The sequence below is a fragment of the Ranitomeya imitator genome, chromosome 3, assembly GCF_032444005.1.
Source record: "Ranitomeya imitator isolate aRanImi1 chromosome 3, aRanImi1.pri, whole genome shotgun sequence".
In the NCBI taxonomy this organism is placed as follows: domain Eukaryota; kingdom Metazoa; phylum Chordata; class Amphibia; order Anura; family Dendrobatidae; genus Ranitomeya; species Ranitomeya imitator.
The window spans coordinates 278,145,764-278,160,763 of NC_091284.1; the positions used below are offsets into that span (position 1 = coordinate 278,145,764).

The 15,000-nt window shown below is 47.2% G+C and overlaps 1 protein-coding gene across 1 annotated transcript in view; it reads right to left on the reverse strand.

The window, feature by feature from the left end:
• Positions 1-14,718, reverse strand: part of ELAPOR1 (endosome-lysosome associated apoptosis and autophagy regulator 1) — a 349,091-nt gene extending 334,373 nt beyond the window's left edge. The window contains exon 1 of the mRNA XM_069756493.1: positions 14,554-14,718. Coding sequence (XP_069612594.1) covers positions 14,554-14,673 — 120 coding nt within the window. The 5' untranslated portion in view covers positions 14,674-14,718. The remainder of the gene's footprint in view (positions 1-14,553) is intronic.
• Positions 14,719-15,000: the final 282 nt, after the last annotated feature.

Genomic DNA, 15,000 nt, shown 5'->3' on the forward strand with positions numbered 1-15,000 from the left:
AGTGGTCTGGTCAGTGGAAGTCTAGTGGAAGGAGTGACGGCAGACAGGCTAAGAAGGCCTAACATAACAAAATTGGGCTGGCTGTAGGCAAGTTTAAATTGGTTCCAGGGGAACACGGCCAGCAGTGGCCTGGTCAGTGTAGTAGTTGTAGAAAGAACGGACCGCAGACAGGCTTCGAAGGCCTAACATAACAAAAATGTCAAAACAATGGTATTGTCAGTGCCAGGCATTGAAGGATGTCAGCGCATAGACTAAACATTGGTGAAGCTGTGAGAGATAATTTTGCTAGTGGTAGAGCACTGTTTGAGCTGGGGGGGGAACTGTCTTGTGGCCGGCGGTACAGGCCCAGGGCCCCTCATATTACAATGGTGTGTCTGACGTTGGGTGCGCACCACCACCGCCAGAGACACTTTATTGTACTATGAGGGACCCAGTGGCAGTGCCGTCGACCAAAAGCGGGCACACCCACCTCTTCAGACAAACAGCACTCTCACGGGTGCTGGCGCAAAGTGGCGATACCACGGCCCCGTGTGGGGAGTTTGGCCATTTTGTTAGGAGTAAACATGTCGTATGCTGGACAATCAGGTGCAGAAAATTACGAGATTGGAAAAGTCATTCAGAAGAGTCCACAGGCAAGACCTTTTCATAGGAAAGTTAGGTGTCAGCCGGGCAAGGTGGGGCAAAAGATTTCGAAATCCAGTTGTGGTTCATTTTAATGAAGGTTAGATCATCTACATTTTGGGTAGCCAGAAGAGTCCTTTTTTCAGTTAGTATTGAACCTGCAGCACTGAATACTCTTTCTGATAGGACACTAGCTGCCGGGCAAGCAAGCTCCTGCAATGCATATTCTGCCAATTCTGGCCAGGTGTCTAATTTGGATGCCCAGTAATCAAATGGGAATGACGGTTGAGGGAGAACGTCGATAAGGGATGAAAAATAGTTAGTAACCATACTGGACAAATGTTGTCTCCTGTCACTTTGAATTGATGCTGCAAAACCTGTCCTGTCTGCGGTCATAGCAAAATCACTCCACAACCTGGTCAGAAAACCCCTCTGGCCAACGCCACTTCTGATTTCTGCCCCTCTAACACCTCTGGTCTGCTGGTCCCTGGAGCTCGTGTGAGAACGATCACGGGCGCTGTGTGCAGGGAATGCCAGAAGCAAACGGTCAACAAGAGTTGATTGTTTTGTTGCTAATATTAGTTCCAAGTTCTCATGTGGCATAATATTTTGCAATTTGCCTTTATAGCGAGGATCAAGGAGGCAGGCCAACCAGTAATCGTCATCGTTCATCATTTTTGTAATGCGTGTGTCCCTTTTGAGGATACGCAAGGCATAATCCGCCATGTGGGCCAAAGTTCCAGTTGTCAAATCTGCGGTTGTGCTTGGTTGAGGGGCAGTTGCAGGCAAATCTACGTCCCTTGTGTCCCTCAAAAAACCAGAACCCGCCCTTGCCACGCCACCAATTTCCAATGACCCTGGGAAAGCTTCCTCATTAAAAATATACTCATCCCCATCATCCTCCTCATCCTCCACCTCCTCTTTGCCCGCTACCTCGTCCTGTACACTGCCCTGGCCAGACAATGGCTGACTGTCATCAAGGCTTTCCTCTTCCTCAGCTGCAGACGCCTGATCCTTTATGTGCGTCAAACTTTGCATCAGCAGACACATTAGGGGGATGCTCATGCTTATTATGGCGTTGTCTGCACTAACCAGCCGTGTGCATTCCTCAAAACACTGAAGGGCTTGACACATGTCTTGAATCTTCGACCACTGCACACCTGACAACTCCATGTCTGCCATCCTACTGCCTGCCCGTGTATGTGTATCCTCCCACAAAAACATAACAGCCCGCCTCTGTTCACACAGTCTCTGAAGCATGTGCAGTGTTGAGTTCCACCTTGTTGCAACGTCTATGATTAGGCGATGCTGGGGAAGGTTCAAAGAACGCTGATAGGTCTGCATACGGCTGGAGTGTACGGGCGAACGGCGGATATGTGAGCAAAGTCCACGCACTTTGAGGAGCAGGTCGGATAACCTCGGATAACTTTTCAGGAAGCACTGCACCACCAGGTTTAAGGTGTGAGCCAGGCAAGGAATGTGTTTCAGTTGGGAAAGGGAGATGGCAGCCATGAAATTCCTTCCGTTATCACTCACTACCTTGCCTGCCTCAAGATCTACAGTGCCCAGCCACGACTGCGTTTCTTGCTGCAAGAACTCGGACAGAACTTCCGCGGTGTGTCTGTTGTCGCCCAAACACTTCATAGCCAATACAGCCTGCTGACGTTTGCCAGTAGCTGCCCCATAATGGGAGACCTGGTGTGCAACAGTGGCAGCTGCGGATGGAGTGGTTGTGCGACTGCGGTCTGTGGACGAGCTCTCGCTTCTGCAGGAGGACGAGGAGGAGGAGGAGGAGGAGGAGGGGGTGCGAACGGCTACAGCCAACTGTTTCCTAGACCGTGGGCTAGGCAGAACTGTCCCAAACTTGCTGTCCCCTGTGGACCCTGAATCCACCACATTTACCCAGTGTGCCGTGATGGACACGTAACGTCCCTGGCCATGCCTACTGGTCCATGCATCTGTTGTCAGGTGCACCTTTGTGCTCACAGATTGCCTGAGTGCATGGACGATGCGCTCTTTAACATGCTGGTGGAGGGCTGGGATGGCTTTTCTGGAAAAAAAAGTGTCGACTGGGTAGCTCGTAGCGTGGTACAGCGTAGTCCATCAGGTCTTTGAAAGCTTCGCTTTCAACTAACCGGTAGGGCATCATCTCTAACGAGATTAGTCTAGCTATGTGGGCGTTCAAACCCTGTGTACGCGGATGCGAGGCTAAGTACTTCCTTTTTCTAACCATAGTCTCATGTAGGGTGAGCTGGACTGGAGAGCTGGAGATCGTGGAACTAGCGGGGGTGCCGGTGGACATGGCAGACTGAGAGACGGTGGGAGATGGTATTGTTGCCGCCGGTGCCCTAGATGCAGTGTTTCCTACTACGAAACTGGAGATTCCCTGACCCTGACTGCTTTGGCCTGGCAAAGAAACCTGCACAGATACTGCAGGTGGTGCAGAAAATGGTGGCCCTACACTGCCGGAAGGGATGTTGCGTGCGTTGATGAGTAGCTTCATTGGCCGAGGGTGCTACAACCTTAAGGGACGTTTGGTAGTTAGTCCAAGCTTGCAAATGCATGGTGGTTAAATGTCTATGCATGCAACTTGTATTGAGACTTTTCAGATTCTGCCCTCTGCTTAAGGTAGTTGAACATTTTTGACAGATTACTTTGTGCTGATCAATTGGATATTGTTTAAAAAAATGCCAGACTGCACTCTTTCTAGCATCGGATACCTTTTCAGGCATTGCAGACTGAGCTTTAACCGGATGGCCACGCTGTCCTCCAACAGGTTTTGACTTTGCCACGCGTTTTGGCCAAGATACGGGCCCGGCAGATGGAACCTGTTGCGATGTTGATGCCTGCTGCGGCCCCTCCTCCTCCGCTTCAGAACTGCTGCCGCCTGCACCCTGTTCCCCCAATGGCTGCCAATCGGGGTCAAGAACTGGGTCATCTATTACCTCTTCTTGTAGCTCGTGTGCAACTTCGTCTGTGTCACCGTGTCGGTCGGTGGTATAGCGTTCGTGATGGGGCAACATAGTCTCATCAGGTTCTGATTCTTGATCAGCACCCTGCGAGGGCAATGTTGTGGTCTGAGTCAAAGGACCAGCATAGTAGTCTGGCTGTGGCTGTGCATCAGTGCACTCCATGTCAGATTCAACTTGTAATGGGTATGGACTGTTAACTGCTTCACTTTCTAAGCCAGGGACGGTATGTGTAAAGAGCTCCATGGAGTAACCCGTTGTGTCGCCTGCTGCATTCTTCTCTGTTGTTGTTTTTGCTGAAGATGACAAGGAAGCGACTTGTCCCTGACCGTGAACATCCACTAACGACGCGCTGCTTTTACTTTTACCAGTTTCACGAGAGGAGGCAAAAGAGCTAGAGGCTGAGTCAGCAAGACAAGCCAAAACTTGCTCTTGCTGCTCCGGCTTTAAAAGCGGTTTTCCTACTCCCAGAAAAGGGAGGGTTCGAGGCCTTGTGTAGCCAGACGACGAACCTGGCTCCACAGCTCCAGACTTAGGTGCAATATTTTTTTTCCCACGACCACCTGATGCTCCACCACTACCACTACCCTCATTACCAGCTGACAATGAACGCCCCCGGCCACGACCTCTTCCACCAGACTTCCTCATTGTTTTAAAAACGTTACCAAACGAACGGTATTTGTTGCTGTCACACAACTTACACGGTGAGCTATAACTTCAGTATGATTTAGCTACCCCTTTACAGGTGGGTGAGACCACAACGAAAATCAGCCACAATGTTACACACTCTGTTGTTGTTGGCAACAAATGAGATGGCACACACGCAGGACTGTCACTGAAGTGCAAATGTAAATATTTATCTCCCACTGATTTGTGTTTGTTTTTTTTTTAAAAGGGAGACTTCAGAAAAAAAAAAAAAATTTTTAAAAAAATTATTTTTTACAGAAGAATTTATAAAACAAATAAAATGAAATGATTGTTTCAGGGAGAATTTAGGAAAAAAAAAAAAGGCTTTGTAGGGCCCACTGAGTGAGAGAGGACGCACACAGGAGTCAGGAGTGGCACACAAGCCCAGAGGCCAATATTAATCTCCCACCGATTGATTTAGTGATTATTTTTGGTAGATTTTGGAACCCAAATCAAGCAAAAAAATTAATAGGCTTTCTATGGCCCACTATTTGTGAGAGAGATGGCACGCTCAGGACTGGCACACAAGCCCAGAGGCCAATATTAATCTCCCATTTTTTTTTTTTCCAGGGAAAATTTATAAACCCAATAAAAAAAATAATAATAAATAGGCTTTCTATGGCCCACTATCTGAGAGAGAGAGATGGCACGCTTAGGACTGGCACACAAGCCCAAAGGCCAATATTAATCTCCCACTGATTGATGTTGTGATTTTTTCTGGTAGATTTTGGAACCCAAATCAAGCAAAAAAATAAATAGGCTTTCTATGGCCCACTGAGTGAGAGATGACACAGACAGAGATGGCACTCTAGCAGAAATGTCAATCTTAATCTCCCACAAAAAAAAAAAAAAAAAAAAAAAAAAAAAAAAAAGGAGCTTCCACTGTCCCTGCACACCGAAGGTGGTGTTGGGAGTGGAAATCGCTACAGCACAAGCGGTTTTGTGGTTAATGGACCCTGCCTAACGCTATCCCTGCTTCTGACGAAGCGGCAGCAACCTCTCCCTAAGCTCAGATCAGCAGCAGTAACATGGCGGTCGGCGGGAACTCCCCTTTATAGCCCCAGTGACGCCGCAGACAGCAAGCCAATCACTGCAATGCCCTTCTCTAAGATGGTGGGGACCAGGACCTATGTCATCACGCTGCCCACACTCTGCGTTTACCTTCATTGGCTGAGAAATGGCGCTTTTCGCGTCATTGAAACGCGACTTTGGTGCGAAAGTCGCGTACCGCATGGCCGACCACGCACAGGGGTCGGATCGGGTTTCATGAAACTCGACTTCGCCAAAAGTCGGCGACTTTTGAAAATGTTCGACCCGTTTCGCTCAACCCTAGTCAGGAGCGGTCACGTACCGCTTCCGGCACTTTAACCCCCAAAATGCTGCGATCATAGCATTCCATGAGTCGCCAGAATGCTGACAGCCCCTCTGCCTTTAGATCAGAGACATCAGAGCGCGACACCGAGTCCCGATCGTTGCCATGGTGACCCGAAGTCATGATGACATCAGAGTCACTACAGCTAGAAAAGTTGCTAATCATGCAAAGTGCATGATCAGCAACTATCTCTGTCAGTGCACAGCTGAGTTCCTACAGCAGGAGGATGCTGTCCAAGCGATCAGTCTGCCAAAAATGAAAGTCCCATAGTAACAAATAGGGACAAAGTAAAAAAAAGTTAAAGGAAAAGTAAATTTCTCTCTTAATAAGTCTAAAAAGCTTAAAAAAAAAATTATAATGTAAAAATCACAAGTTATAGTATCTATAAAGAAATTTGTATGAAAAAAAAAAAAAAGTGAGGCAGCAGAAGGTTTACGGAGCTGTGTAGTCGCAGTGCTCCAGCTCCTGGAAAGTGACATTGAGAGAGCCGAATACATTGCAGAGAGCATGCAGGAGAGCAAAACACAGGAAAGAATACCAGGGGGAGACCAGCCCCGAGCAGGCCGCCTCCTTCTGAGGTGCAGAGACCGGTAGCAGGAATACCGAGGGTGTAACGACCTCTATGGCTTACATCAGAGACCGGCAGGACAGCTGAACTCTACGTTACCTGTCCGACCTAACACCCAGGAGGCACGGCGGCACCCCTCAGAGGCCGGGGTGTGCTAGAGTCCCTATAAACAGCCTCAAGCCACCAGTCATACGGGTTATGTCCTATCCTACCCGGGGGACAGAGAGAGAGATAACATCTGTGAGGACCTTATGTGGAGCTTTAAGCCGTAAGGAACTACAACACCACAGCGCTAGAGGAAGGCTTTGGATTTCCACCTGGGTAAGGGTACTCCTGACTTGCCTTCAAGCCGGCCTGCCCTGTGATCTGGTGCTCTGGACTGTGGATGCTAAAGTCTTCAGTAAACCAAGGTTAAAGAGACTGCAAACCTGTGTCCTCATTCTTTATTGCACTCCTCACCATCTTCCATCTACACACTGGGAGCCCTGGGGACATACTTCACCTGTGGGAAGTTATACCATCTAGCTGCCATAACATCACCCCAGAGGACCCCTTAAAGCAGCGTCGGTCCCCACTGACCAAAAACCACAGGTGGCGTCACGAACACAAACTTTATTCCCTTTAAACACCTTTCCCATGGGCGCCAAGGGCCACGGACCGGATCGCAGCCACCGTGACATCCCCCTGTGAACACCACCGGACCCGGTACTGAGTACCCTACGGCCCTGGCGGGCGAGTGACACAGGTCAAGACAAGCATTCTCTCCTTCCAATATAAAGTGTCACAGAACTGTGCAAAGGAGTCAGTGTGCAGAGCCGGACGGCGCCTGTTCTTTTATAACCACTGATGTCACACAGCCAGCCAATCACAGTAATGGAATAATCAAGATGGCTATGGCATTACAGTGAAGCCAAGGCAATCCCTGCATGCTTATTGGCTAAGTAACAAGCGACAAACGTAATGGGGGTGAATTTGAGTTTTACATCGAGCACCGCCCAATGCATGCCAGATAATGAGTATGTCCGGGAACCCAGATACTCAAGTGAGAGCATCACCAATCACGTTTGCTCATCCCCAATAGTAAAATGAATTGTGTCATTTAAAGGGAACCTGTCAGCAGATTTTGCCGCTTTAAGATGCGGCTACCGACTTTCAGGGCTTATCTACAGCATTCTATAATGATGTAGATAAGCCCCTGGTCCGACCTGCAAGTGAAGAAAAATAAGTTATTATACTCACCCGGGGGCGGTCCGTTCCAATGGGTGTAGCAAGTCCGGGTCTGGCGCCTCCCATCTTCTAGCGGCGCCACTTTCCTGCTTCTAAATCACTCCCCGGCATTGGCGCTCCTGTGCAGGCGTTCATCTCTGCCCTATTGGAGGGCAGAGTAAAGTACTGCAGTGTGCAGGCACCGGGAAAGGTCAGAGGCTCAGTGCCTGCGCACTGCAGTACTGCATAACAGGGAAATGCCTTAGACTGGTGAGGATTCTCAACTGTATTGAGTGGCGCAGAGAGACTTAGTAGGCCTAAAATAAAAAAGTAGGCTAAATGCAGTTCAAAATTTGTAAAAGGAGTGCACAGGCGGCATAGGTTTCTTCAGTGGAGGGCAACTGTAAGGAGTGGCTGACAGTTAGTAGGCCAAAATAATAAAGTGGGCTAAATGTCTGCCAAAAAATTGTTCATAAACAAACAGGTGGCATAGCAAGGTACAGGGGTGGGCTCCTCTGCCGAGTAGCAGACAGTGGTAGTTGGCGCAAAGTATTAACTGGTCTAAATGGAGGCCAGGGCTCCTGTATATTTTTACTATCATCTATCATTTCAACAAATTTGTATTGGCAGTGCCATTGAAGCATTTAACAGCACAGACTACACAGTGGTGAAGCAGGGAGAGGTAAGTTTTGCAAGTGGTAGAGCACTGTTGCAGCTGGGGGGGGGGAAAACACTCTCGTGGGCGGCAGTACTGGCACAGGGCCCCTCATATTACGATGATGTGTCTGACGTTGGCTGTGCACCACCACCATCAGAGACACTTCATTGTACTATGAGGGACCCTGTGCCAGTGCCGTCGCCCAAGAGTGGGCACACCCACCTGTCCAGGCAAACTCGCACGGGTGCTTGCGCCAAGTGGTGACCACGGCCCTGTGGGGGGAGTCAGCCCATTTAAGGAGGTATAAAAATGGCCTATGGTGGATATTCAGCAGCTACAAATGGCGGAATTGGAGCAATCAAGTAAGAGGAGGCCAAAAGCAAGACATTTTTCAGGCAAGCTACATGTCAGCAGGGGAAGGTGGGGCAAAATAATTTGAAATCCATGATTGGTTCATTTTAATGAAGGTTAGATCATCAACATTTTGGGTAGCCAGACGTGTCCTTTTATTGGTCAGTATTGAACCAGCAGCACTGAAGACTCTTTCTGATAGCACACTAGAAGCAGGGCAAGCGAGCTCCTGTAATGCATATTCTGCCAATTCAGGCCAGATGTCTATTTTAGAGGCCCAGTAATCAAAGGGGAATGACCTGTGAGGGAGAACATCGATAAGGGAGGAAAAATAGTTCGTAACCATACTGGACAAATGCTGTCTCCTGTCACTTTGAATTGATGCAGCAGTACCTGTCGTGTCTGCGGTCATTGCAAAATCACTCCACAACCTGGTCATAAAACCCCTCTGTCCAACGCCACTTCGGATTTGTGCACCTCTAACACCTCTGTCATGTTGCCCCCTACAGCTCGTGTGAGAACCATCACCGCCTCTGTGTGCTGGGAATGCCTGAACCAAATGGTCTACAAGAGTTGCTTGTTTGGTAGCCAATATTTGCTCCAGGTTCTCATGTGGCATGATATTTTGTAATTTTCCTTTATATCGTGGATCCAGGAGGCAGGCCAACCAGTAATCGTCATCGGTCATCATTTTTATAATGCGGGGGTCCCTTTTTAGGATACGCAAGGCATACTCTGCCATGTGGGCCAATGTTCCAGGTGTCAATTCACTGCTTGTACTGGGTTGAATAGCACTTTCTTGCAAATCAACATCACTTGTGTCCCGCAAAAACCCTGTACCTACCTTGCAGCACCACCAGTTTCTATTGCCCCCCGAGAAGCATCCTCCTCCCATAAATATTCATCCCCATCATCCTCCTCTTCGTCTGCCACCTCGTCCAGGAGAGTTCCCTGACCAGACAATGGCTGACTGTCATCAAGGCTTCCCTCCCCCTCGGCTGCAGACGCCTGCTCTTTGATATGCGTCAAACTTTGCATCAGCAGACGCATTAGTGGGATGCTCATGCTTATGATGGCGTCATCTGCACTTACCAGCCGTGTGCATTCCTCAAAACACTGAAGGACTTGACAGAGGTCTTGGAGCTTCGGCCACTGCACACCAGACAACTCCATGTCTGCCATCCAACTGCCTGCCCGTGTATGTGTATCCTCACACAAATAAATTACAGCATGCCTCTGAAGCATGTGAAGTGTGGAGTTGCACCTTGTTGCAACATCGATTATTAGGCGGTGCTGGGGAAGATTCAGCGATCGCTGATGGCTCAGCATACGGCTGGAGTGTACGGGCAACAAGCAGATGTGCGAGCAAAGTCTTCGCACCTTCAGGAGCAGGGATGGTAACTCCAAATAATTTTTCAGGAAGCACTGCACCACCAGGTTCAAGGTGTGAGCCAGGCAAAGTATATGTTTCAGTTCTGAAAGGGCTATGGCAGCCATAAAATTCCTTCTGTTATCACTGCCTACCTTGCCTGCCTCAAGATGTACACTGCCCAGCCATGACTGAGTTTCTTGCTGCAAATACTCGGCTAGTACTTCCGCGGTGTGTCTGTTGTCGCCCAAACACTTCATTTGTAGCACAGCCTGCTGACGCTTACCACTAGGTGTTCCATAATGTGACACCTCGTGTGCAACACTGGCAGCTGAGGATGGAGTGGTCGTGCAACTGCGCTTTGTGGACGAGCTTTCGCTTCTGGAGGAGGAGGAGGGGTGGCGAACGCCTACAGCCAACTGTTTCCTAGACCGTGGGTTAGGCAGAACTGTCCCACTATGGCTGTCCCCTGTGGACCATGCATCTGTTGTGAGGTGCACCTTTCTACTGTCTGATTGCCTCAGTGCATGGACAATCTGGTCTTTGACATGCTGGTGTAGGGCTGGGATGGCTTTTCTCGCAAAGAAGTGTCGACTGGGTAGGTCATAGCATGGTACTGCATAGGCCATCAGGGCTTTGAAAGCTTTGCTTTCAACCAACCGGTAGGGCATCATCTCTAACGAGATTAGTCTAGCAATGTGGGCGTTCAAAACCTGTGTATGCAGATGAGAGGACGAGTACTTTCTTTTCCTAACGAGAGTCTCTTGTAGGGTGAGCTGGACTGGAGAGCTGCATATGGTGGAACTAGTGGGGGTGGTGGTGGACATGGCAGATTGAGAGAGGGTTGGTGATGGTATTCTTGATGTTGGCCTACATACAGTGTTTCCTACCAAGAACCTTGTGATTCCCTGGCTGCTTTTGTCTTGCGACGATACCTCCACATTTGCTGCAGGTGGTGTCCTAACCGGTGGGCTTACAGTGAGGGAAGCAATGTAGCGTTGCTGACTACCTTCATTCTGAGCAGGTGCACCAACAGTACGGGACGTTTGGTAGTTAGTCCAGGCTTGCAAGTGCATGCTGGTTAAATGTCTAAGCATGCACATTGTATTTAAATTTTGGAAATTCTTCCCTCTGCTAAAGGTCTTTGAGCATTTCTTACAGATAACTTTGCACTGATCATTCGGATCTTGGTTAATAAATTCCCACACTGCACTCTTCCTACTATGGAATTCCTTTTCAGGCATTGCACCGGATGGCCACACTGTCCTAAAATGGTTTTTGGTTTTGACAAATGTTTTTGGCCTGATACGGGCCTTCCAGATGACAGCTGTTGCGATGTAGATGGCTGCTGCGGATCATCCTCCTCCGCTTCTGAGCTACTGCAGCGGCACCCTCTTCCCCCAATGGCTGCCAATCTAGGTCAACAACTGGGTCATCCATCACCTCCTCTTCAATGTCATGTGCACCTTCCTCTGTGTCACCGTGTAAGGTGCTATAGCATTCGTGACGAGGCACCATAGTCTCATCAGGGTCAGATTCTGGCTCAGTACACTGCGAGGGCAATGTAGTGATCTAAATCAATGGAACAGCATAAAAATCTAGCTGTGGCTGTGCATCTGTGCACTCCATGTCCGATTCATCTTGTAATGGGCTTTTAACAATTTCCCTTTCTAACCCAGGCACGGTATGTGTAAAGAGCTCCATGGAGTAAACTGTTGTGTTGCCTGCCGCATCCTTCACTTTTGGTTTGGTTGAAGTACACAAGGAAGCAACTTGTTCCTGACCGGGAGCATCCACTGACGACTCGCTGCTTATAATATTTCGAACTTTCTGAAGAGGTGGCGAAAGAGCTAGAGGCTGAGTCAGCAAGGAAAGCCAAAACTTTTTCCTGCTGCTCCGGCTTTAAAAGCTGTTTTCCTACTCCCAGATAAGGGAGCCTTCGAGGGCTTGTGTAGCCAGACGATGACGCTGCCTCTACACCTCGAGCCTTTGGTGCTATTTTGCTTTTCCCCACTACCACCAGATGCTCCACCACCATCAGTACCAGCTGGCAACGACCGCCCACGGCCTCTTCCACCAGACTTCCTCATTTTTGGAAAAATCTAATCAAAATAACAACCGATATATGGTACTGTTAAACAAGGTTGAAGGTGTATATAAACTTGTTGAGAATTTAAATCTTTTTTTGAGGGGGAGACTGAGCCAAAACTCAGGCCCAGTGTATTACACTACACAATGTAGGTGGCAGAACGTGGCTGGAAGATATATGAAAAAATACAAGGACTGTAGTACAATTTCAATCTCCCTACAATGATCTCAGGACAAGTATGGCAGCAATAAAAAGGACTGCTGCACACAAAAGTGTGGACAAATAAACAAGAGAACTGTACAGAAAGGAGCAACAGGATTTTTGCTTTTAAAAAAGCAGTTGGTTTGCACAGCGGCGTACAAACAGCAATGCAGCTATCAGGGAGCCTAATAAGTCAGCCTAATAAGCTACAGAGCTGATGCACAAAAATATAAACTCCACTGTCCCTGCAAAGAAAAGGTGGTGTTTAACAGTGGATATCGCTACAGCACAAGCAGTTTGGGGGGTTAATCTTCCCTCCCTAACTATATCCCTTCTTCTGATGCAGCTGCAGCAACCTCTCCCTATGCGACGGTCGGCAGAAGGAAGATAGCGGTCGGCTTGCATACCCCTTTATAGCCCCTGTGACACCGCAGAAAGCAAGCCAATCACTGTCATGCCCTTCTCTAAGATGGTGGGGATGGAAACCTATGTCATCACGCTGCCCACACTCTGCGTCCTCCTTCATTGGCTGAAAAATGGCACTGAAAATGTTATACGAAACGCGACTTTGGCGCGAAGATCGCCGACCTCATGGCCAATCCCACACTAGTATCGGGTCGGGTTTCATGAAACCCGACTTTGCCGAAAGTTGGCGATTTTTTAATTTGTCCGATCCTTTTTGCTCAACCCTAGTTGGCACAAAACACTTGTTTCCCTTGTCTTTACATAGGGAAACCTATCAACATTCAATTAAACTACCTAGTTTAAGATATAGAAACAGGTACATTTGTAACTGAAATTTTTTATGGAACTGGACAGAGGTCCCCCAGATTCATTACTACTGGTGGGCCCTTGGCACCTCAGTCTGAGTTTACCTGTGGGATTTAAGGCTGGTGAGAAATTGCTTTGCAAAAGTCAGTCTCTTACTTCTAATAACTAGTTTTTATACAACAAACAGGCCAGTATTGATTGCTGAAGTCATTAATTTGGCTTCCAGATCCTGTATCAGGCATTTTATGAGTTTTTCCTCAGTCACTTCCCATTTACACGAAGTGTTTTGGATAATTTGTAACATTTGTTATTCATCTTCTTACAAAACTTTCTTTTTTTTTTCTTCAAAATTTGAATGTGTTTTCTCTACACATCCTTTTCCATACCGTTTACAGAAGCCAAATGTGTCTGTCTCATGTATGCTGCGGGTGAAGAACGATCAGTGTACACAGCATGCGGAGCCACGTGCATGTCACCTGCTCTACGTACAGTGTGTGGAGGCGATATGGCACCCTAGTAGGCAAGTTACCAGGCCTCCATGTGCGGGTTCTCCTGGGTATCATGCAAACAGAGATATTTACCATCAACACCAACGTACTAAATACCTCTATAGATATGAAGCACGGCGGACTGCGCACATTCATTTGGGGGGGGGGGGGGAGGGGGAGGAGTGTTGTTTGGGGGTTGGTGGGGGGCTTTACTCTGAAATTTGAAAAGGTTTTAAAAAAGAAAAAAAAAAATCTTTTCTGCAAGAGAAACAATGGATTTCTTGTGTATTTAACCCCTTCATGGCCAGGAAATATTTCACGATTTTGGAGGGCTTGTTGTTTACATTCATTTCACTTCTGAGGGTGATAAAAAAGTGGGATTTTTTTTTTATTTTTTAATTCGGTCATTACTTTTGGGCTTTTGTATTTGTATCATTCATTGTGTGGCAAAGATGACCCGGACACATGATTGTCCAGGTCAGTGCAATCCCACGATACCAAACTTAGAAAAAAAAAAAAAAAAAACCCAAACAACAAACTCTTTTCTTTTGCCTTATGACATTTTCCAGGAAACGTAACATTTTTAACTATTCTGCTGATTGAGACGAGTGATGGATTTTTACTGATTCCAATTCGGGCTACATAAGTTATTAATCACATTTACGGCTGCACCTGGTTTTACAATGTAATTCTTACCAACTTATTTTACATGCATCAATTGTAAAAACTACATCAGAGCATGGGGCAATTCATAGAGTAAGGTATATTGGTAGAAGTAATATACATCTCATAAAAAGACATTTCACGTTGCACATGAGAGATTTGCCTTCTTAGAGGTGTAGTAACATTTTCACACCGTTTCTAACATGGTCTTTCCATATCACAGCTTTGCGCATGGTCCCACGCTCAGGTTCTGGAATATTGGTGTACAGCCACCATGAGCTTCTTTGTGCTCCTCATGCAGACTGCTAAGCACACGAGGCACAGCCCTGAGAGTCCCAACAGCTGTCAGGCATCCAAGAGCTTACACAACCCTACAACAATATCATTTAGTAGAATTACAAATCTACCTACACCCTGCTCACGTTAACCCTTTACAGGTCTCCATGCAAAAACATTTTGTAAGCATTTTTTGGTAAAGTGCAAGGCAATTTTTGCATTTAATTAAACCTTTTTTTCACTCTATATCTTAATTCATCTTACCTCCTTACAAGCATGGAGCTGCTGTCCTTGAACTGGGATGAAGCTGAAAAGTAGCATCAGACACCAGACGAAGTATAGGCGACGGTTCTGACCCTGACATAATAGTGCTGGTGCAGTCATGACTTGTTCGCTGCAGCCAACACCTGTCTACTAGAAAAGTAGAAAGAGGAGAGGTGAAGTACGGCACCTGTTATCAAGGAGAGGGGAAGGATTTAATATGAGCACACACCTCTACTCCATTGTCTCAGCCCTGACATTAGTTTGGAACTAAATTACTGACTATTTTAATTTTACATGTAAAATGGGAATTTAAAATAATACAATTGTAACATATACTATTCAAAAAATGTATAAAGTAACGTAACACTGGTGTATTTCATATATTAAAGATAAAGAATATATTTTTTAGGGATTTTGAACCCAATGCAGGTGTTTATGCTAGAATTT